Source organism: Meles meles, chromosome 6, assembly GCF_922984935.1.
Source record: "Meles meles chromosome 6, mMelMel3.1 paternal haplotype, whole genome shotgun sequence".
NCBI classification, from domain to species: Eukaryota; Metazoa; Chordata; class Mammalia; order Carnivora; family Mustelidae; genus Meles; species Meles meles.
In genome coordinates, this window is record NC_060071.1 from 130,937,280 (window position 1) to 130,962,169 (window position 24,890).

Here is a 24,890-nt window from a genome sequence, read left to right on the forward strand (position 1 = left end):
TTATTTTCTGCTTTAAGATTTGCCACTTAAAAAATGTAGTAGAAGGCTAAAGAGTTGTATTCTCTTAAAAATCGCTCTGATTTACTTTTTTCCTGTTTTTTACATTCTTGGAAGTTTGGTAAGATTGTTATATATGTATCCTATTACAAAACTACTTTGTTATTGAATTATATGGAATATTAAACGAATAGCATATCATTGCAAAAAAACCCCAGAAACATCAGATTGTGCACTTCCTTGAAAGAAAATGGCATGGATGTTTACATCAGGGGACCATGATATGATGTTCTTTAGAGATATGTAGATAAACATATAAAGGAGGACCTAAAATTCTGTAGCTACAAATAATCTCATTTATTGTGATATTTTTGTCTTTATCTTTAACTTTTTTTTTGTCTTCATCTTTTAAAGTGCTATTTGAAGTTGTTGGTTCTTATATCTGTTGTGAAAATGATAAAGGAAAAAATTTTGAACTTGGATTTTGATCACAATGTATACTTTCCTGAGTATTTCCAAATACATAGATGTGTATTTTAATATGGATAATAGGAATGCTTCTTAGGTTGCTTGTTTTTCTTACTGAGTTCGTAGAAAAATTGGTTTGCCCTGTATTGAGCTTTTTGCTTGATAATATTTGACTTAAGAATCTTAAATTTCCATCTTTTCCTTTTTTGTATTGCCTTCATGCTGAGGAAAAAAGGAGTATATGTAATATATACTGTCTTTTAACAGCTGAATTTTTTAATTTAAAAGTTGAAAGGAAGATCAGTGCTAAATACATTTTAAATGTACATATGGTTCTACCATAGGCAATTTTAGAAAGGCTAAAGTACGGATATATTAGAATAACCCAGAATCCATCTGCATATACCTTCATATGCAGAAAAATAACTTTTCTTCCTTTTTAAAAATTTTGTCTACCTTTTAGTTAATTAGGAAACAAAATTCTGTGTGTACTTTGTGGTCAACCTTTGAAAAGTTCGTTTCTATTCTTATTATGGTTTTAGACAGTATCATTCTTCTGGCTTCACACAGCCATTTTCAATCGTTCCTTCATAATCTTCTCTTACAGCTTTTCTTCTTTTGAAGCTGGGTTTGCGTGGTTAGAACATTCTCTTCTCATTGTTCCTGACTGCTACATATTTTTCCATTATGCCTCTATATTTCTCAAGGATTTTTGCACCTGGCTTCCCCTCAGCCTGTCTCATTACATGTAATTCTTGTCATTGTCTTTGGTAATTACAAAGTTCATCTCAGCAACCTTAAACTTCAGCATCCTTAAACTTCACTAATTTCCCATTTTACAGTGACCTCCAAGTCACACAGCAGCCAATTTCTGTGGCTAAAAATTGTCCTCATCTGTAATTTCTCCATGTCCAAATCTTTACTTCCAAAATTTCAGTCTCTGATCTTACACATTTCTTTTATTTCCTTTTCCTTTTTCAATGATTACCATATGATTTTGATCTTTCCACATTCCTCTGGTTGACCAATAATTTCCTACAATCTGTTTTTTCCTATCAGATTGAACTTCATGAAGAGCTGCTCTGAAGACATGCTCACCAGCATCTTTGATTTCTTTCTTCCACCTCACACATCTAACTGATCTTCAATCTGGAATCAACCCAACTCTTATTTTTCCCATTTCTGCACCTGAGTATACTGGCAAAACTTACCTAGAAACATCAGTTGGCTTCCGTAGTGGTCTTGATTATCCCCATCTACTCCCTGCCCCATCCATTCAATCCATTCCATCCCGTTCAAAAATTAATGTAGGCCAGTTACCAGGCATATAACCCTCTTTTGAGCAATGGAGAATGAGTTATGAAGTCTGTTGGGGGAGCTTCTGGTAAACATTTGCTCACCCCTGAAGAAGATACATAAGAGATCTTTTTCCTTCCCTGGTTTTGTTGTAATCGGCTGTGATGCCTGCAGTAGACGAAGTTGGCTGTCTTACTGTGGTCCTGAGAACGAAGTCTCACACACCAGAAGGTATTGCTGAGAGAAGTGCCGAGAGGTGGACCTAGAGCTTTGACACCATGTCTGGAACAGTTCTGCCTGGAATGATATTCAATTACCTTGTAGTTTAAGTCAGCTTGAATTGGCGTTTTCTCTTACTCTCAGCAGGAGATATTCAAGCTGACAGGGCACATCAGCTCTCAGAATAAGGAGCTTTAAGTAAAAGAGCCTAAAATGTAGCATTGACTAAGTGGAGAACTAAAGTGGGGACAGGCGCATCATACCTTTCTAAAGGGGAAGTTGGCAAACTGTGCTACTGGAAGTAGTTAGTTGAACCATCAGAAATCCTACCTTGGGGCAGTGATGCTGTGCCTCAGAGTGGGGTATTAAGTGACTGGTATGAAAACTTTAGGATGTTGGCATGTGTTGTGATCTTACTATAGACTTCAGAACAGATCCACAAGAGAAAGACAAATATAGGTTGTAGCCTGCCTGCCTAAAAGTGGAGAAAAATAAATAGTAAAAGCAGAGAGCAAGATCTTTTGGGGGTAGAGAGACTGAAAATCTGTAGTCTATAATCCAAATATATGTAGTCTGATAATTTGGAGGTTTTCAGTGATGGAATAGCCAAATGATCTGTCCTTGCTGAAGTTAGTCCAAGCAAGAGAGGGAACGAGGAAACTCAGCTGAAATAAAAATGAGGTGAAAAACAAGCCTGATTTCTCAGGCCCCTTTCAAGTGCTTCTACTTCAGCATTCCTGGCCAAGGGGGATCCAAGTCTATTGTTTTGAGTTCCCTCAAGATAAAGTCTATTCAACTGAGGACCCCACAGTTGAATGTCCAAGATATTGAGGTGGCAGTTAAGACACTGCCATTTTCCGATTCAGATACAATGTCTAGACAAAATCTTGGGCTGTGGCTACTAGCCAAGCAATCAACAAAAAGCAAATAGAACTTAGTATCTATTAGTATCTTTAGTATCTATATTGCCAAAGAATTTGCAAACTTGACTAACGAAGTCTATGACTATCCACTCTAAGGGTACCACCTTTGTCATGAATTGATATGATACTTGGAATGCTGAAACCGAGGGCAAAATCTAGAGACTTGTAGAGTAGCAGTGCCTGAGTTTTGGAAGGACTCTTCTTGAAGTGCTCCATCTCTGGTGCTCATGTTATGTGAGAAAAATAAATATCGCTGTTTAAACCAACTTTAGGAAGATAATACAGTATTTTGCAATCAAAGATGTTTTACCTGCTAGATCTCCATCTTGAAAATATAATCTTTATCTTCTGGTCAGCAGGGAAGTCTCATAACTCCTAGCCAGGGCCTATGTTATCTGTTCCAAACATTAAGCACGGTCTTGAAGCCACTTCTCCTGTTCTCAGGCCCCACTTGCATTATCCTTACAGCCAAGACCGATTCTGCCAGTTTCTGTCTAGTATGGTAAGTGGACCTCCCAGAGATGACTCACCCTAATTCCTGGAGCCTGTGAACATTAAGAGATATCACTCTCATGGTTCTATTATATAGCAGAGTTGATCTGAAGATAAGGAGATCATCTGGGTGGGCCTACTCTAATCACAGGAATCCTTAAAAGCATAGAAATTTTTCTGGCAGTTGAGAGAGGGGGAAGTTGGGGGATTTGAAACACAGGAAAGATTCATTGTGGTGTTCCTGGCTTCAGAGTCTGAGGGGTCCATGAGGCAAGGAGTGTGGGTGGCCTTAGAAGCTCAGAGCAATCCCTGGCCCAAAGCTAGCAAGGAAATAGGGACCAGGGCGTTAAGTGCATGGAACTAAATTTTGCCAACAACATGGATGAACTTGGAAGTGGATTCTTCCCCCTAAGCCTCCAAGTAAGAGGCCAGGCCACTTGATACCTTGACTTAACTTTAGGAAACCCTGGGCACAATACCTTCCCTGGACTGGGGATCTGTGGAAACAGGGAGATAATAAATGGTATATTTTTTGCTATTAAGTTTGTTGGAATTTGTTAAACTGCAATAGAAAAATAATACATCTACTCTTAGACTTACCTATGTTTTTAGCCATTTTAACTGCCTTTCAAAGTAATCTCTCTCCTCTGTGGCCCTGAGTCTTTTCAGTCCAGGGGCATTGCTTTATCAATTATACCTGCTCTTCATGGATCTGATTACTATCTTACATGAATACCTCCCTGGGATCCTGGCTTCTCCTTGAACTTGAATCCTCTGCCCCTTTTTTTTTCCTTCTGTCCCACTAGTCTTCATCACAACCCTGTGATATAGGTACTATTATTATCTTTATAAAGATAAATAAATTTACTTGAGGCCCTAGGGTAACTTACGACTGGACTGAGAATCACATATGGTTTTCTGTGGTCAGAGCCAAGCTGCCTAACCACCTCCTTTTATTATCTCTCATGCTGGCTTCATGCTGTTCTTCCCTGCTAAAACTGACAGGGTTTTGAGGGAACTCTTTCTTTCTTTCTTTCTTTCTTTCTTTCTTTCTTTCTTTCTTTCTTTGGGCGATTGACTCCTTGTAGTTTACCTTGAATTGTTTCATACTAAAGTATAAAATATGAAGTGTAAAACTCCCTTGTAAGTATTTGCATTTTTACTTGTTATTTCTAATTCTGAAATGAGAATCGTGATTTTCTTTTTTTCTGGGTGAAAGCCATGGCAGGCATCCGTAAGCAGAGACGGAGATTGTTCTTGGTGCCAGTGCTGGGGGAAAGGGGTCGTGATTCCACCTTCCTCAGCTGCTGACTCTTTCATTGCTTTGGGAAGTGGTGAGAATGAGAGGGGTAGTTCTTGGCCTCCCTCCATCCGTCAGTGTCCACCTTCACTCTGCAGAGAGGCTGGCAGAGGGTGATGGACGTTTGACGTTTCTCCTGTGTCCCTTCCCCGCCTATCCTAATCTTAATCCTGTTTCTATCTTTTTGGGGCTTTGAGACTCCCAGTTACAGATAATGTATTTCCTCTCCCTACCGACTTTATTTATTAAGTAATTACTGATTGTGCCATAACCTTTCTTCGAGTGTATCTGCATGGTTCCCTATATTGTCTTCCTTGTCTATTTTGAGGTTTCTCCTTTTTAAAAGTGTGCATTTGAAATGCAAAGAACTGTTATTTTAAGGAACATTAATTATTTCAACCTCTGGTAAATTGTAGTAGGAATCTTTTTCTTTCCCCATTCTTTTGCTAAATTTTATCCTACATTTAAATAATTATTTATAATCAAGGATTGATATGTGTTGGTGTTGAAAATCTGCAACATATTATTTCAGTGTGTTGCTACGTCAGTGTAATTGTATTTTTCTTTTTCTAGCCCAAAAGCAATTTTTCATTAAAAAATGGAAAAAAACAAAATCCTATTTTATGGATTTTTCTTCTCCTTGTGTATTAAACTTTATTTTCTGACAGTCTCTCTGGTGAATTTTACAGTGTTTTTTGTTTTTTTGTTTTTTTGTTTTTTTTTACCTGATAGATTCTAAAAGAAAAGGATGAACTGAAAGGCCAGCTTTATACAGCATTACAACAAATAGAGAATCTTCGAAAGGAATTGAATGATGTCTTAACCAAGCGTGCCCTTCAAGAGGAGGAGCTTCACCGTAAGGAGCAGAAACTAAGTGATGTTAAGGCTCATCAAGTTGACCTTGAACTAGAAGTTAAGGATTCCCTGGACACTATCCAAAGGCTAGAGAGTGAATTGAAGCATCAGATTAAGAGTCAAAGCCAGATGAAAGTTGAGAAAGCTCACCTGGAAGAAGAAATCACCGAGCTAAAGAAGAGTCAGGCTAGGGACAAAGCCCAACTTCTTGAGATGCAAGAAGCCATCAAGAACTTGAGCGCCATCCGGGCGGATCTTGCTAATAAACTGGCTGAGGAACAGCGAGCCAGGAAAGATGTACTTAAGAACCTTGCTGACCTCAAGACACAGGTGAAATCCAGAGATGAAGAAACAGCTACAATCATTACACAGTTAAAGCTAGAACGAGACGTTCACCAGAGGGAGCTGGAAGATCTCACATCGTCGTTGCAGAGTGTGAAAACGAAACACGAACAGAACATCCAGGAGCTGATGAAACACTTCAAGAAAGAAAAGAGTGAGGCTGAGAATCATATTAGGACACTGAAGGTACCTGCGCTGAATTATCCTGATGATACTGAAGGAATTTTTCTGGTGGCTCATGAAGTTAATAAAGCGTAAACTTTTAGAGATCATTCTGTATTCCTAAGCACTGAAGGGAAGATAAAACTAACAGTAAAGAGGCTTATTCATGCCTGTTCGGCCAGGTTGAAATGAGTTATAGCAGCCACCTGGGAGCACCTATTTCAGAGCACTGAAGCCCTTTAAAAAGAACGTTTAGCTATTTTGGGAGTTCAGGAAAGGCAGAGGTGACAGTAAGTCGTGGACCTGAAACGTGCCCTCATTCAACATCTGTGACCTAAAATATAAAAGGCAAAGACTTGTCAAGGCCATAGAAGTTTAAACCACAGTCCTTATTAGTGTGGTAACTAAAGTGGATCAGCTTGTAAGCTGTGTAAACCCAAGGCTTTTGAGATTTACCCTTTCTTTTCCAAATCAAAGTTGGCCTGGGTAAATGCATAATTGAGATCTTGCATTGGGGAAATATTTCTAGGGTCAAAGGTATTAGCATTATCCCCATGCGGGGAAATTATTTTATAACATGATTGACAGGAGTGTGATAAATCTGTCCCTCCTTCCTGCTTTCGCTTTTTTCCATAGTACTTCTCATCATATGATATAGATTCCATATTATTTATTTTTTAGTTTCCCTTTATTAGAATGAAAACTCCATGACGACTGGGATTGGAGTCTGTTTTGTTTACAGCTATATCTCCAGTGCCTAGAACAGTTCCTGGAACATTGTAGATATCTGCTGAATAGGTGAATACATAGATAAGTCTTCAAAGGTTAATTACAATTTTTTTTCAAAGTTCCTTGAAATACAACTGCCATAAAAATGCTTTGATAAAAGATGAAGTTATAATGAAATAGCTGACATATGTAGAATGCTTTCCGCTTTTTATGAATTCTCCCCCAGTTTCATGTAGCCTACTGGCAGTAGTGGATTTGGGGTTAGTAATTAGGGTGGGCAGAGCAGAATGGAGGCTGGAGGAATAGGTAGAAGGCCCTTACCATATTTCATTCAACCTAAGATACCATCAGTTATAAGACTCATCATTATGTGCTACTAAGAAAAAAAAATATGTCTTTCTGAAAATATAACATACTGTCAACTGCAAGACAACATCCCAAGACAGAGGTGGTAAAATGTGGAAAAATATGTCTTAATATTGATGAAATATGGCATAGTAGTCTGTCAGAGTTGATGAGGACATAAACAAAAGAAGAATCAGAGATATGGAGAGGAGCTAATCTTAAAGAAGATAAAATATATGTCATATGTTGATTGATTGGCTGTGACAATAATAATAATAATAGTAGCAGACATTTTTTCTCAGTACTTAGTTCATGCCAGTCATTACTATAAGAATTTTACATGCGTAACCATTTAATCCTCACACAGTCCCTGCAGATTGTATGGTACTTTTTTGCTAATGAGGAAATTGAGGCATGGAAACCTCAATTTCCTTTAAGTTTTAAGATTTAAATTTCCTTTAAGACCTTTAAGCTCAAGGTCTTAAAGCTGGAAAGTAGCAGAGACTGGGTTTGAACCTAGGTAGTCAAATGCCTCTGTTCTTAACTACACTGCTGTAGTTGAAGGGTTCAGAATCAGGGATGACTGGGCACAGATCTGGGGGACTAGGTGGATAATGAGGCTGTTTGTCAAGGTAGATAATGCAGATAGAAGAGCAGATTTGGAGAGAAGAGTGGCAAATTCAGTTTGTTTGTTTGTTTTTAACGCATGTTGAGTTAGGTGAAAAAGAACAGAAGCCTAACCCTGAAAATCTAGGCAAAATAGTCTTTAGTTCATGATGGATTAGACATTGAGGAGGAAAATGAGATTAAAATTGAATATTTGGGATCCAGTGACCTATTGGTGGTAGTTGAAATCATGGAATTTTAATGAGATCATGTAGGGAGAAAGAAGAGGCTGAAACTCTAGAACATCAATGTTTAAGGGAAGTATTGAGAAAGAAATTCTAGCAGATTAGAAGAACGGACTATATGAGAGACAGGAGGGAACCAGAAAGGAATAGTATCTTGGAAACCTAGGCAGGACATTTCAAGAAAGGTTTAGTCAAGAGTGTTCAAAGTGTGGGATGCCTGAGTGGCTCAGTGGAGTGTCTGCCTTCAGCTCAGGTCATGATGCGAGAGTTCTGGCTTTGAGTCCCACATTGAGCCCCTTGCTTGGCGGAGAGCCTGATTTTCCCTCTGCCTGTCCTTCCCCCCTACTTGTGCTCTCTCTCTCTCTGACAAATAAAATCTTAAGAAAAAATAAGTGTCAAATGTGGTAGATTAAAAGAATTCAAAATGTATTTACCCCATTTGTCAGAGATGGCTAGGGAAGGTCCATGAGGAAATGTGGGGGTTGGATCAAAACAGAGTGGATAGTATTCAGCAGGCAGTTTTCCCCATCCTTTCTTTAGGAAGTGCTTTGTATTCATGTATAGTGAAATGACGGTAAAGCTTTGAGAAATTCTCTGTTTGTAAAGAGTACATAACTTAGAAGTACTCTGTAGATATTTTGAAACTTTTATGCATTTTTTTTTTTTAATTTGGAAGACAGAGGAGGGGTGTTTCAGCCACTCTTTAATATGGTATAAAAACAACATAAGAGCTTAAAAGGAGAACCAGAGATTGTACGCACTTTTATTGTAAACTGAATGACTTGCCCATAAGGGAAAACCCCTATTTCATTCTATTTCACTAACATAATCCTATACTTTTACTTATTTATATTAATTAAAAGGAGTTGATAACAATGGTCACCACAGATGACTTAGTATACTGAATTATGTATAAGAGGACTTGGGACATGTAGCTCTATAAATGTTCTATTTCTTTGTCTTTTGGCTTCACTTTTATTTTTCTGGGTCCAATAAATGCTGATACGTTACCTGTATTTTTTCTCTGCACGATTTATATATTTTCCCCATCTAGGACCACTTATGCCTATTTTTAAATTTAAATGTAAAATATTTTAATGAAATATTCTAGCTCCGGTTATCACCTCATTATGATTTCAATAGAAATCATTTGGTAGAGCCTTTTTGAGGGGAGGGGATCAAGACCAAGGGTTTGAGCTCTATACTTCTGCTTCTTCCTGGCTATATGATCTTGGTCAAGTTACCTAACCTTTTTTCACCTCATCAATAAAATGGGACTAGTAATGTCTTTATCACAGGGTTTTCATGAGTACAACATCACTTTGTAAACCTTAGAGTGAAATGTTAATGTACTAATAAAACCATAAGAAGTAAGTTCTTAGTCAAATTTAGGCATTGGCATGTGGGTAAATGTTTTAAAACTGGGGAGGTCAAGGAGGAAACCCTGATTTATAGCATTTGCCCAGTTTAGTGTTGTATATATACCCCATTTGACTTCAGGCTATCAAAGAACATTATCAACAGAGAGGGACAGTTTTGGACATAGATGAGCACCACTGGCTCTTAAGGCTCCCTGAGCTAACTCCAGTTCTCCACTGGCTTTAGGGGAACCTTCTGTACCCAAGAGTTTCATTAGCCATAAAGAAAAGGCAAAGCATTCTATTGAAACTTAAAATCATAATTGAGCAATTTTCCTGATGAGAGGCTTTATTTTGTAATTTTGTTTTTAGATTGTGAAAACAGGTTTCCTTATTAAAAATCAATTCCTGTGTTAATTTAAAATGGCATCCAGTCTTAGGTGAATTTTTGTGAGGTGACTATAATACAGATTTTGTCTGAAGCTGACAAAACTTCCTCTCAGGAAATTGATTCCAGTGGTTGAATTCCTACATACCTGATTACACACATACAATACACTTGTAAAAAGAAAAGAAACATATATTTTAGAAATTAAAACATGTGTTTTAAACAGATCATAGGCAGTTGCTTTCAAGTTGTTAGTAACTGGTAGCTGTGACCAGTTAACATTGTCAAGTTGTACCCAGCTGGGTTTTAAAAGTGATAAACCTTCTTAAAAGCAGTGTGGCAGAATAGCTGAAAGCCTGCACATTAGAATTCCTGGGTTCAAATCCTGGCTCTGCAGTTCCTCATTACATATGCTGGGATAAGTTATTAGTGTCTCTGGGCTTCAGCTGCAAAAAAGGAGACAGCAGTAATAGTACCTCCCTGGTCAGGTTGTTGCAAGGACACAATGAGGAAAAACTGTGCAAAGAGGTCTGAGAGCAGTGCCTGACCTATAGGAAGTGTTTGCGTCGTTGTCATCTTAAAAGTTTTAAAATTCACATACCTGGCAAATCTTTATTGAATTTTGTACACAGAATAGATTATTCCTCATTTTTTCTTAAAGTTGATTCTGGTTATATTTGGAAAAAGTTAAAAAATCAGGTACTTTATTACACCGTTGGCACCGAAATAGTAATCATTGGTAAAAACTCCTTTTCAAGTTCAGTTACTTGTAGTTTCTTGGCTGCTACAATTCATAATCCTTTTGGCCTCCCAAGGTGGCATCAGTAATTTTGTTATACTTAAAGTACACAGTTCTTTCACAAAACCCAGGAGAGAGGTTGATCAGGAAAGTTGTAAATCTCCTTTTATCGAGGAGGAAAGAGATCAGTCAGTACTGGGTCATAGTATTTCCCTTTTGGGACACCTCTCACAACCTCTTTCCCTGTCAGTAGACTTGGGGTGTCTGCTTTGGTCTGGCACAGTATTTGCTTCTGCCTTCATTAAGCACTTTTCCTTCATTGTTGTAGAATTGATAGGTGCATCTGGCAATTTACTGTTCATATTTGCTATCTCAGCACCTAGTACAGCATTTTTCACTGAGTAAGTGCTCAGTAAGCACTAAGAAGAGATTGAATAAATGCTAGGAGCATTTCCTTTTTTGTGTGTGTATGGTGTGTATGTTATGTACAGATGCTTAGAGCAAAATCTTGACATTTTTGCCCACTGATAACATATGTAATTTTTTGCTGTACAGTTTGGCTGTGGCCAGTGGACTTTTTCTTTTCTCCTCTTTTTCTCAGGCAGAAAGCCTAGAAGATAAGAATACAGCCAAAGTCCATCGTTGTCAGCTAGAGAAGGTGAAGTCACAGTGTGATAGGCTGACAGACGAATTAACCCAGAATGAAAATGAGAACAGAAAACTGAAGCTGAAATATCAGGCTTTGAAGGACCAGCTAGAGGAAAAGGTAAAAATATGAATGAATTCTAATTTTAAAGACTTATTCAGATTTCTTCTAGTATTTCTTATAGAATATATTTTATGCAGTTTCCTTTTCTTTTTCTTTTTTTTTTAAGATTTTATTTACTTATTTGACAGAGATCACAAGTAGGCAGAGAGGCAGGCAGAGAGAGGGGGCGAAGCAGGCTCCCTGCTGAGCAGAGAACCTGACGTGGGGCTCGATCCCAGGACTCTGGGATCATGACCTGAGCCGAAGGCAGAGGCTTTAACCCACTGAGCCACCCAGGCGCCCCGCAGTTTTCTTTATTTAAGAGAGAGAGCGTGCCGGCAAATGGGGCTGGGGAGGGGCAGAGGGAGAGGAAGAGAAAGAGAATCTCAAGCAGCCTCCACGCTTATCACAGAGCCCGATGTGGGGCTCAGTCTCAGGACTCTTGAGATCATGACCTGAGCCAAAATCAAGAATCGGTTGCTTCTCCGACTGAGCCACCCAGGTGCTGCCCCTATTTTATGTATTAATAAATGGTAATTGTTGTCTTTCATGGGAAAGTTATATTGGTGCCACAAAAAGAGTGTTAGTTTGTTAGAATGCTGGATTTTGAGTCTTTCAACCAAACTGTTAACCTTCTACTACATTTGATTTTTTAATTCCTTCTGGATCTTAAAATAGGAGTTTAGAGGCAAGGTAGCAAAGAAAGGAATTCTGGTTTATTGAGGACCTGTTATGTGTCAGGCATTTATGCCAGTTGATTTACGTATGTGTGCTTTTTCAGGTCCCACAACTCTCTGGGGTAGATTTCATTGATCCCTTTTAACCTATTAGGAAACTGAGGCTCAAAATAAAACCTATAATAGTTAAGTACTGACCATGTGTGAGGCACTTTTAATGCTGATGGTAATTTTATGAAATAGATACTATTAAATTCATTTTTGCAGTTGCAGTGACCGAAGCTTAAGAAGGTTGGTAACCTTGGAACGTTCCTGACAGACTTACTACTTCCCTGTTAGTAGATGTGTGAATTTGAGTATCTGCTCTCAGGCATTGTGTAGAAGATTAGGGACTCTCAGAGAGTCACTACTCTTTTTTTGAGAGTCACTACTTTTATGGCAAAAGTCAGTTAGGAATAGAAGACAGAATATCTCTCTTCCACCAACTTCCAAGAAGGATTTGTGGTTAAGTATGATAGAAGCCACATGTAAAGATGACCATTAAAGAACTTACTGGTAGGAGGATAAGACAACAAAGACAGATACTTGATAAGGTTACATGTGTGAGCAAGGTGCCACCACTGGGTAAGGTATCATAAAATGCTTCACAGACCTCTAGGAAGAAACTTCCCTAACTGCTTTACTGATCTTTTTATGTTTTTGCAAAATTCGTTATATTTTATAGGTCTATATTTTTTCCTTTTCTAGTAATTGTTAAAATCAAGGAAATAAGATATGTTTGGTGTTTATGATTAAATGTGCTAAATTAAGGCCTACAGTCTTGACAGCTGCTGCAATTTAGTTCATATGTCCTGTTTGGTTTTGAGTGTGTCCAGTGGATCTGCTGTCAGGGAGTAGTTGCTGTGGAGACAGCGCTAAATTTTCCAGCTTTTCCATAATTAAAATTCTAGCCAGAAGATTGTTTTAACGTGTTCTATACTTACGCACTTGTATTTAAGAAATAGTAGTGAAAATTTCTTATGTCGGGATGTGAGTTTACCTTGTTCTGCTTAAAATAAATGTTTTCTCACTGATCCTATTTGTGATGTTCTAAATATATACGTGTTATCACATATTGGTATACGTGAAACATTCACCTTAAAAAAAGTTTCAAGAATTAATGATTATATTCCATTGTTCTGTGTTGAGCATCCAGTATGTGGCAGGCCTCATGCTCGGTGCTGAGGATTGGGTGTAGATAAGACACAGGCCTGCAACTGAATGCTCCTAGCCAGATCATGAAAAACAAAATTGCTTTCAGTTGTTAAAATTGTAGAGTCAAGTCTTATCAGTGTGTGCTAATGCAGACAAAATATCTCTCTGGAGTCTAAACTAGTGAATAATCTTAAAGATATATTGATATCGATATCGATACATATAGATATAAAGATACAAGTATATATAAATATATATAGCTTATATGGCTGCTTTTCTTTAAGATCTATTTTTTGTGTACATGATTAAGTACTTCGGATTCACTTAGCTGTTTATGTTGACCTGTGCCTTAGTGTATGGTGGCATATGAATCAAAATATTGTTGGGTCCCGCCATCTATAGATAGCGCTCTTTTCTCTGAGGGGTGGCATAGCATTAGTGGCTATGGGCAGAGCATTGAGTGTACATCATTTTTTAACTGTATGTTGCTTAAAACTCAAAACCTCAGTTTTATCATCTTTAAAAAGATATGATGATTCCTCTGTTACAGAATTAAATGTGAAAAAAATATGTAAAGTGCCTGGCAGAGTAACTGATATCTAATAAGCTATCAATTAGTAAATGCCATTATTTTGTTATTGTTATGTTTCCAAATAAATACTGATTAGTGGTTCAACCAAGCAATCAACCAATCAGCCAGTATTGGTTGACTGTCTGTGGTCCTGTCTAATAATGTTAGGTAGTGAAGGGCCAGGGAACTGGGAGTAAGAATTACTGATGAACTATGCAGATTGGAAGTTTAGAACCAGACTGTGTTGAATCACTTGAGACAGATGGCCCACAAAAGAGGCTCCCTTGGGAAAAGAGGTGGCATTTCTATTAGCAGGTGATATTGAAGGCATGTGTGTCAAGCAAACCAAACAAGTAGGCAGTTTTATAATTATGTTTTCTATTTGAGGACAGGAACCAAATCTTGATTGTTTTTCCATCTCCAAGATCAGGCACAGAGCCAGATACACAGTAGATAATTTGTAAGTAAATTGTGGATAAAGAGGGTGTGTGCGTGTGTGTGGGTGTACACGCACATGTACGCGCATATATACATGCTTGCAAAAGTGTATAATATGAGCATAAAAAGTACAGATAACCTGTGGGTATATATACATTGTGTATGTGTGTGTGTGTGTGTGTGTGTCGGCGGGGGCGGGGGGGTTACAGCAGACTGTGGAAAATAAAAACAGGGAAACAAGATGAAAATATATTTTCAGTGGAAAAAAAAAAGCCCTATAACTTGTAACCCAAAGATTACTATGTAAGCAATACATTGAACTTGATAAGTGGGGCCTTATGGATTGAAGGGATTTCAAATGTGATTCAAAAGGGAAGCCTTTCTTGTTTACCTAACACAGCATTATTCTCACATGCCCATCTTAGTGGCATAAGTGGCATTTCCCTTCTTTTGGAAATGTCTTGCTACTATTTTGACTGCTTACTTTAGGTCTTTGTTTCTTGTCATTTTATTATTTGGTAAGCTAAGAAATGTTAAAATTCCATCAAAATTCATATAAAACCATTAGCATCAGCAACATGAATCAGCAGTAGAAGATTGCTGTTAGTATATGTGTACAGAATAACTAATGTAACATATTTTTCTCATGTATTTAGTGGTGATATGTAGATATGTAGATAGTAAGATGCATTTTTCCAACATCTGATTTTGGTTTAATATCAAATGTTATTTTTCAATTTTACATGACAAAGAGAACAAGTATTATACAACCCACAGAATATTTACGTATGCATTTAAAGCTATTATAAACTTCTTACTGGGGAAAAAGCTCTCATGAAATGTTAGATAGAACTTTGTAGTGTCATTGAAATTTAATATTCCTTTTGCTTAAAATTTTAAAGGAAAATATTTGATTTCTTCTTTTGTTCTAAAAGGATCTTAATAATATTAATCTTTTTGTTCTTCTGGCATTTACCTGGAAACTCATAATGCTGTTTGTTTTATCAGAAATATATTTTTATTGGTTTCACTGGAATCTGAATCATCAAAAGAGCATATATTTATTTCTTACTTTTTATAAACATATAATGTATTTTTATCCCCAGGGGTACAGGTCTGTGAATCGCCAGGTTTACACACTTCACAGCACTCTCCATAGCACATAGCCTCCACAATGTCCATAAGCCCCCTCCCCCTCTCCCAACCCCCCCCTTCCCCCAGCAACCATCAGTTTGTTTTGTGAGATTAAGAGTCACTTATGGTTTGTCTCCCAATCCCATCTTGTTTCCTTTATTCTTCTCCTATGCCCCTAACCCCCCATGTTGCATCTCCACGTCCTCATATCAGGGAGATCATATGATAGTTGTCTTTCTCCAATTGACTTATTTCACTAAACATGATACCCTCTAGTTCCATCCATGTCGTCACAAATGGCAAGATTTCATTTCTTTTGATGGCTGCATAGTATTCCATTGTGTACATATACCACATCTTCTTTATCCATTCATCTGTTGATGGACATCTAAGTTCTTTCCATAGTTTGGCTATTGTAGACATTGCTGCTATAAACATTCGGATGCACGTGCCTCTTCCGATCACTACGGCCATATCTTTAGGGTAAATACCCAGTAGCTCAATTGCTGGGTCATAGAGTAGTTCTATTTTCAACATTTTGAGGAACCTCCATGCTGTTTTTCAGAGTGGTTGCAGCATCAAAAGAGCATATGATTAAGCCATTTTTGCTCAGCAAGTCAACATCAAATTTCACATAGTGAAAATTTTATGTCTTTTATATATACAGACCTGTATCTGATCCAACTTAAAAAAATTTTATTAAAGTAGATGTGAGTTTACTAATGATACTGGCCATCTTTGTGTAGCTTTCCAAGTAATTTTATAGTGTTAAGTATTAAATGTTTTTAATTTTCAAACATATATGATATTTTTGACATAAATATGGTGTCTAAAATTAAGAGAATATTATTTTGTAGATTATTCTGTTTATACTATGTCTATTCTCTTGAACCCTATGTTTTGGAAGCATGTCTGTTTTATGAAAAAATATATATACCATTGCAGGTATTTTCATAATTAGTGAAAAAAATAGCATAAACAATGATAGTAATGTTCTGAGATTGTTTTCCTATCTTCAATGTAGACTAATAAAGACATTAATTTTCAGATGTTAGAGAAAGAGTAATTTTATTATTTTATTATATTCATTTTAATAAATTATGAAATTATTTGAAATTATGTTTAGAAAAATATTTTGTTCTTTAAAAGGAAACATTAAAAATTATAAAATAGATTTTTATTTGGATAATAAGTTTTAAAAACTCACCTGTGATCTTACCACCTAACTTTCTTTCATTCAAGTTCTGGTAAAATTCTTTTTGGGGTTCTTTTCTACACACTCAGATACACAGATCCCATTTGGGATTATTTGCCATGCACAGCTTTTCGTTCTGAATTTGCCCGTGTCCTTGAACATTTTTCAAAATCAAGTTTTATTTGACACCCAGTATTTTATCTGGTGAATATGGCATTCTCTTGTTGATTACATTACTGTGTGTTTTCTATTTTAAAATTACAGATCAAGTAATTTCTCTCCTATATGATCCCGTGCTTTTCATATTTGGAACTTTCATTTGTATTTGTTACTGATTTAATTCTAAGGAAAATCATGCAGACAGGCTTCTTGCTACTAGATACCAAACCTGGAGGAAGCCGGAGGTATCCACTCTCCTCATTTTGCTTTTCTCCTTTAATCCACCCATAATCACAACCATATGTAGAACTTACCCTGTTACGAGAGATGCTGTCACATGGGTACACATGCCTTGTGGTTATAGCTAGCCATGGCAGTGTTGGAAGATTCTTTCTTTCTTTTTTTTAAGATTTTATTTATTTATTTGACACAGAGAGAGAGAGAGAGAGAGAGAGCTCACAAGTAGGCAGAGAGACAGGCAGAGAGAGAGAAGGAGAAGCAGGCTCTCTGCTGAGCAGAGAGCCCGATGCGGGGCTCGATCCCAGGACCCCAAGATCATGACCTGAGCCAAAGGCAGAGGCTTAACCCACTGAGCCACCCAGGCACCCTGGCAGTGTTGGAAGATTCTTTAGTAGGTTGTTTCTCTGCCCCCCACACACAAAAAATCTACGTGCTAGCTTTTATTTTTAATAAGCAGGGTCTCAGTGTTTACAAGATTGCACTGGAATATTGCGCAAAGGTGGTGTTTCCCAGAACATTTAGCGTCAGTGTAATTCTGAAGTATAAAAGAAACTTTAACAATATTAGCCCTCCACCATCTTCTTTTAAAGATGAGACAGGTCTGGCCCAAAGAGTTAATTGAGACTTGCCCAAGTGCTCCAACTGTCCATTGGTAGAAATGGAAATAGGAATCAGGCTTACGAATTCTATTTTTTTTTTTCTGTTGTACCAGAATCTATAAGAACCAGTATATAGATTATATAGTTTATCTGGGATTTTTAGCTAGCTCATATAATTATTGCTAATTTATGTAGTATTCTGGATTCTCTCAAGAGGCTTCTTTTCTATTATTTTTTTCAGGAGACAGAAACTGTGATTATGCAATTAGTGGACACTTTAAGGCCATCCAAGGCTATAGTGGTTATAGTGGTTATAGGAATCTAAGTGTTGAGTAGATCAGGCTTCATAAACATGTATTCTTGTTCCTTCCCTTGAAATGCTTTATTCAAATTATTTGTGAAATGACACCTAGCAGATATTTTTTTTTAATTAAAAAAAATTTTTTTTTTATTTTTTGTAAAGATTTTATTTATTTATTTGACAGACAGAGATCACAAGTAGGCAGAGAGGCAGGCAGAGAGAGAGGAAGGGAAGCAGGCTCCCCGCTGAGCAGAGATCCCGATGCGGGGCTCTATCCCAGGATCCTGGGATCATGACCTGAGCCAAAGGCAGAGGCTTTAACCACTGAGCCTCCCAGGTGCCCCACCTAGCAGATATTTTAAAGCTACTATTATATTGGATAAAAACACTTAAGGGAGATTTTTTCCTAGTACTAAATAATGATCTTTGAAAAATGGTAATTTTCCTGTGTAATTATGATGCCCATTTTTACAGATGGTGGAAACTGAGGTTGTGAGTATAACACAGTGACTTGTCCAACATTGCATAGCTTGTGGTGGAAACAGGATATGAGCACAAATTCCTTTTATTTTTTTCCCTTTATTTACTGCCAGTAAAATGACTCACATTTATATCTTTTCATTGAACTCATAGTGTGAAATTTAAATTTAGGGTTATTATATCCAACAGATTACCATATACTCTTTAATTTTTTTAGTTTGACACCAATATTGGAAAAGAAGTCATCAGTGACTTTGTTAGAAAAATCAAATTAAAACCTGATATTGCCGCATAAAATATATCTGTGGCAGGAAAAAATGAATCAGTGTTTTTTTAATTTTGTGTTTTCAGTTCTAATTTGACCATCCGTTCAGGATTGGTATTTTTCATCATATGGAAAAATATGTATGATTGTCAGCTGTCTATAAAATAGTCACTACTTTATAGAGTTTCAGTTCTGTATTTTTTTTACTAAGAACTCTTTGTGGCAGGCAGAATTCTCTATTTTAATTTTTTTGTTTTTCAGAATAGCAAGAAAGAAATAGAAGCAAATGAGCTGCTAACTTCTTTCATTTACTTTAGTGTTGAGTGTTTATACTTTCGGGCATTTTTAGGTAGGACTTACTCTTTCTTTCGTGCAGCATCTATTTTAAATTGTGTGAGTAAAATAAAGAGAATAAAGTTGTATCTACGTTGTATTAATTTGGAGGGAAATTTAAACCAGATACTCTGACATAAACATTGACTGAGATGTTATAAGCAATTTCCTATGAAATGAAATCTTAAAAAAAATCTTTAAAACTGTTAAAAAAATGAAGATAAGATGGTCAAATTAAAGATAGAATTATAAACTTTGTTTTGTATTTGTTATTTATAAAGGGCTTTTAATTTGAACCACTTGTAGTCATTAAGTCCAGAGTAGTCCTTGACTTTCACAGAGTTGGCTGAAACATCAGAGTCCTTACCATGTATGAAAACCTATGCCAGGTTTTAAGAAACAGTTTTAGAATGCAAAGGTGAAGTGACTATGCAGTGATTGGGGGGAGGGAGCAGTTATACATACAGCTGTGGCAGAGGACGAGGCAAGAAATAAAGGCTGTATAGAAGTACATGTGGTCTCTACTTTCCAAAATGGAACGTAAGTGTGGAGACGCATTTTCAAACTCTTTTCCATTGGCAGTGACTTTTCTACCAACCATTTACAATCAAAGAGGTTGATTTTAAATGAATATAATGAGTGAAGTCAAAGTTTGCATATTTTTCATCCCTGATTTGGACTTGATTTAAGAGGACTGCCATTTAATCCTTAATTCATCGAGTCCCTAAAAATTACAAAGGCTTTAGAGGAGTGCAGTCTTGTTGGACACTTACCTTTAAAATCCTGGATTATCAGTTTGATTTCATTTAATTTTGAGGTTGTGAGTGATCGCCATAGTGTAGGAGTTAGGCTAAATAATGGTACATGCAGTTGTTGTGATGTGGAAAGCCAAGGGGAACAGGCTGCATGAAGTGTCCTGTATTTTATCTGTTTTAGTGTTTTGTTGGGAGGTAAGCAGTCCCAGCTTGCTTGCTTTGGTTAGACCCTAAAAGGGAACATAAAATGAATGTCCAGGTTTGTTTTAAGTGAGGTTTGGTGTTTTTTTTGTTTTTGTTTTTGTTTTTGTTTTTTTTATCACAGTTTAAAGTGACTCTATCCACTTTGTCTTTAATGTCAAATGAGCAATAGTCTGTAAATTTTAGGAAAACAACCAGGAGGTGGTCATTGTTAACATAAGTTACATTATTTGGAAATTTGTTCTTAACTTTTTTCCCCCATATTCTTTCATTAAGAATAAATGAATGCTTAAGTATCTTTTAAGAAAAAAAGAGAATAAATCCCGTTGGTTTTTAAAGACACCATAAGCTTATAAACATTTCCCTGGTGCTGAATGATACAGTTTTTTCTTTTGAAAATTAAACAGTGTTCGTTCCAAATGCATAATTTGAAACTCTGATTGTTTGTTTCCTTGTCCGTATTTTGTTTCAGAAAAAGAAATGCATCAAAAGTGGCTGATTTTAAATAACTAACGTTATTTCTGTTTCCTAGCATTTGTCTTAAGAGAAATACATAATAATTGCAAAATGGTCCTAAAACTTAATGAATGCATAAAATACCCTTCAGTGGTATTTTTGTTTCCGACTTTGAATATTAATTTCTAGGAATGTATCCAATACATGTCCTGACACCTTTCTGATTATGCTGCCAATGATCTTTGTATTTCTCAATATTCTTCTAGAAAAGATACTAAAAAGCCTGAGGCAAGAATAATTTCCTTAAGTGGGGTTAGGAGTTTAAATCTGAATTTGTGGTTTTTTTTGGTTTCTGTCTTAGGGATAAATTTCCTATGCCTGCCTAAGACTAGGTTATGGATTGGAAACTCTTTCATATCCCAATTTTAATATGTACCAAATCATATATCCAATGTTCTAATTATGCCTTACTTTTTTTCTATTAGTGCTTCTATTTCACTGATGCTTTCAGCTCTTATTCTTACCATACTATTAATTGTAACTTCTTTCCCTTCTTTGAAGGAAATAGTGTAAAGCATCTACTTACGGAGGAGAAAAAAAGAATATCTAACCCACAAAATAGTAGCACTTTTATTTTAAGAAACCAATCTTCTAGTAGGAATTACAGTGTTCTTTTGCTTATTAAATACATATAAAGAAGCATTTCATTCATTCACACATGGATCTGTACTTAATTCCTTAACAGATCTTACTAGTTCTATCCTTAAAGCTTACTCTGCATCTGATTACTTCTTACTCCTGGCAGTGCCCTCGCTTTTGTGACATCAACTGGCCTTGCCATTTACAGTAACCTGTTACTGACAAGATGATTGCTCTCAATGATTTTACTGATTGATTTATTGCAAAATCAAACTTCCAGAAACATAAGAAATCATTTGAGTTCAGAGATTCTGTTTTTTTTCATTGTTGCATTGCTGGGGTCTATTCTGTTTGGCCCATAGAGCATACGCACACTTAAAATGCTCACAGAATGAATGGAACATAAAAGGATATGTATGTTTCAGAAAAAATTATCGATTGACTTCTAACTGAGACACTCTACTGGGTACTGGGATGTTTATATAGAGAAGAATAAAATCTCTGCCCAATAGGGCTTCACAGTCTGCTAAAGAGACAGACATAAAAGACATACAAAGTAGTAGGAATCGTAGAGGAAGCTCCTATAAAGTGCCTGGGGGGCAAGAGAAGGGGAAGATATTCCTATTATTCTTAAGAGCTCAAGTTATCTGTTGTTACAATATCTGCATGGGTGAGGAAGAAAATGCATGTTATTGTACTTTTATAATGGGTAAAAAAAATCAGTTTATGACCTTCCCCTGTCCTCTTTGTTCCTGAATAGTGTTGGGTTCACTGAGGGCATAGGGTATACATAGGTTGGATCCATGGAGACTTTTTCAAACTGATCTGAACTGTTGATTTTGGAAGTGCTGCTTTGGTTTTTTGTTTTATTTATTTTTAAATACCAATCTCAACATTTAATGTACAGCCATACTTTGAATTTAAAAAGTGCACAGTCATATAAAATCTTGTATTTTTAAGAAATAAGTTTGCAAAAAGTAGTTATGGTGTGGCCAAGATTTAATGTTTTATTTGTTTATTTACTTGCTTCTTGTTTTGTAAGACAGTTTGAACTGTAGTGTGGTAATTTTCTAGATGAAACTCTTTTCAGATACCCTATAATACCCACAGTAGATCCTTCTCTTTTAGTTGTTCTGCAGTTTCTGCCTTGGTTGGCATTTCATTGTAACTTAACTTCCTTGTAGTTGAGTCAACTCTGTTGGCGTAAGTAATGTGAGCTTTCTTTAGAGAGTTAGATAAATGGCTTCCGGACAGATCCAATTTTTGTTCAGGATAGTTTCATAATTTGCCTTGTAATGCTAGTGTCCTGGATTTAAGGCTTAGGCATAGCAGTTATCTTGAGTTACAGAAATATTCCTTCTCACAACTTTTTAGGTGATATGTGCTGGTCTATAGTTTCAATATGCCATGCTTCCAATAACTTTGAATTACATTGTTTTAATTCTGGCCTTTAATATAATTTGATTTTTTTCTGCCTCTCATCCTATCTCTCCCTCACCCACTGCTGATGTATTAAAGATGACCTTGGGGCTGAAATATTGTCATACTTGCTTATTCAAGTTAGTTTTCAATAAAGGAATAACAGTAGTTTTTTTTTTTTTTAACAGTAGCTTTGTACTCAATGATTTATTTAGTCATGTGAGTGTGCTTTATTTGCTAAGCTTTTTCTTTTTAAGATGTGAAGACCTGTTTTCATATCCTGTAGCCAACTCTATTGGAAATAAAGTGGCTCTTCTGGGCCTCTTAGGACATTGAAGGGATCTCACAAACTTTCGCCAAGGAGATAATATTTTGGACATGCTCTAGTTTATTGAAGTTCTATTTCCTGTAAGATTTTGTCTCCTTATAATCTTTACAGCCTTTGGGAAAGTGAATGTTCTGAGTTGTAAAGAGTGTGCTGCAACATAAATATATGAGTAGAGGAAAATTTCTCATCCTTTGAATTACAGATCCATTGATGACGCCAGTCAACAGTGTATGTGTGCACATATGTGTGTTTGAAGAGATTGTGAGCAGTATTTTTTTTTTTTTTAATTTGCTTTAGACACAAATGTCAACAGTGTAATCCTTTCCTGTCCTGAAATGGAAGCTTCATAAAGTCTTTGCTCTCTCGACTATGGAACTATAACTTGCTTCCTGTGTGATTAGTATACTTTTTGATTAAAAATGCCAACAGCAGATTTTATGTGTACATAGGGTACGTCTCTAGTTTAGATGGATAGCCCCTAAAAGTTTAGGCTTTTTATGCATGCTTGATGTTTCTCTCTCTCTCTCTCTCTCTCTCTCTCGTGTGTGTGTGTTCTGTTCTGAATTTCCCACTACGTCACTTACCAGATAAGTCGAATTTAAGAATTCAACTTATCTGGTATTTTAATAGTGAGCACTTAGTGAGGAGCCAAGAGACTCAAGTTATGTGTTTGGCCTCTTTAACTTTGGTTCAGTTATTTATTCTGTCTGAACTCTGGTTTCCTCATTTGTGTAATTTAGGGTTGAGTTTATTCTCTAAGGTTCTTTCTCAAACTCAGCCATGGTATAGGATATCTTTCTTTTTGGATCATACAGACTGCTGTAGTCAGCTTCATCTGTATCTATCTATTTAATCCCATCTTCTCCCCCACAGAGAAGCTCCTTTTGTGGTGCCATGACCTAGACATACATGTCCATTCATGCTGAAACATTGAAGCTGGACTGTGTCTTCCATGTTTCTGGAAGTCCAATGTGCTATCCATTGTGCCTCAAAGCCACTTTTTCTTCCAAATTCCTAAATAGTCTCTAAAATACCTCGAGTTACCTCTAATTCTATAGGAAAAGATGGCTTTTGGTTAGTCGTATTGTAGAATTACTTCTGCTGAATTTTCTAGAAAACCAAGAACTACTCATTATAGTGCCTAAATATTATCATCTCCCCTTATTAATCCATGCATCCTCAAATCAGACAGGATGATTGGATTACTGTCAGCCAGCCAGTTTTCCACTTCTCCCTCAGAATGAGCTGTGTTAGTTCCATTTGTAGAGCTATTTCTGAAACATGAAACTGGGAGAAAAAGTTAATTCATTGGGAACAATTTAGTATTCAGGTAAGTATTCTCAAGCCAGAAGAATGAGGCAAAATGAAAGGGATGACATTTCATGGAGATAGTTGTTGGCTATATGAAGACAGGAGCCTTAATTATTCACTCTGTCCCTAGTACTCAGGAGAATGTCTTACCATAGTAGGCTTTCTATAAAAATTGTTGGAATGAGTGAATAAGTCAATACAGAGTGGTACAAAAGTACAGAATGGAAGAGCTTACTTAACTCCTAGATTTTAGGTTTTGGAGCACATGCAGATGGAGAACCAGTGTGGTGCAGTGTCTGAAACCCAGTTAAATAAAAGAACATGGATTTACCTGGAATGTGATTAAGTGAGAGTAGGGGATTCATCTATTCACTTTAATTCTTGAGTACAGCACTTAGACAAATGAAAGGATGTTATGGTTTTGTCAAGTGTTTTATTCATTGAAACTAGAGCTGTTCATGTAGGGGGGTCAGATGACCATTTGCCAGAAATGTCAAATAAAAGATTCTTGAAAGAATAATAGGTAGTTAAACCAATTGATCTCAAAGGTCCGTGTGAGTTCATAGTTCTGTGAGTTTTACTTCAAAGGGAGGTCAGTTGGACCTGGCCTGCTGACTGTCTCACAAAAGATAGTGAAGTGATAATGATGTTCTCAGTCTTTGCTAAAGAGATTGAATTTATAGAGCCTTTCCTGACAATATCAACATTTTTAGGAATATCAAAATATAGAAATAGTGGATAGTGGATGGAAGAAAGCTGGCTCTGAAGGAAATGAGAAAGGAAAGAACAGGTAGAACATCATTGTGAATTCTCTGGGTTTAGAATAGCAACAGTTGTCCTCTAAATACTTCAGTAACCCCGATAGGGTATTTTCTTTATTAATATCACACGAGTGAGAATACAGCAGCATTCTGGAGGTCTACATATGCATAGAAGGAACCTCCAAGCACACATCAGTAGCTTCAGAGTGTATATAGGTCTGC

General features: G+C 36.6%; 1 protein-coding gene across 5 annotated transcripts in view; it reads left to right on the top strand.

The window, feature by feature from the left end:
- Window positions 1-24,890, top strand: part of CEP128 (centrosomal protein 128) — a 412,817-nt gene that overhangs the window by 125,180 nt on the left and 262,747 nt on the right. For 4 of the 5 annotated variants that reach the window (XM_046006996.1, XM_046006995.1, XM_046006997.1 and 1 more), the window contains 2 exons: window positions 5,428-6,078; window positions 11,066-11,230. In XM_046006996.1, coding sequence (XP_045862952.1) covers window positions 5,428-6,078; window positions 11,066-11,230 — 816 coding nt within the window. The remainder of the gene's footprint in view (window positions 1-5,427; window positions 6,079-11,065; window positions 11,231-24,890) is intronic. The other variant, XM_046006999.1, reaches the window with a different exon arrangement.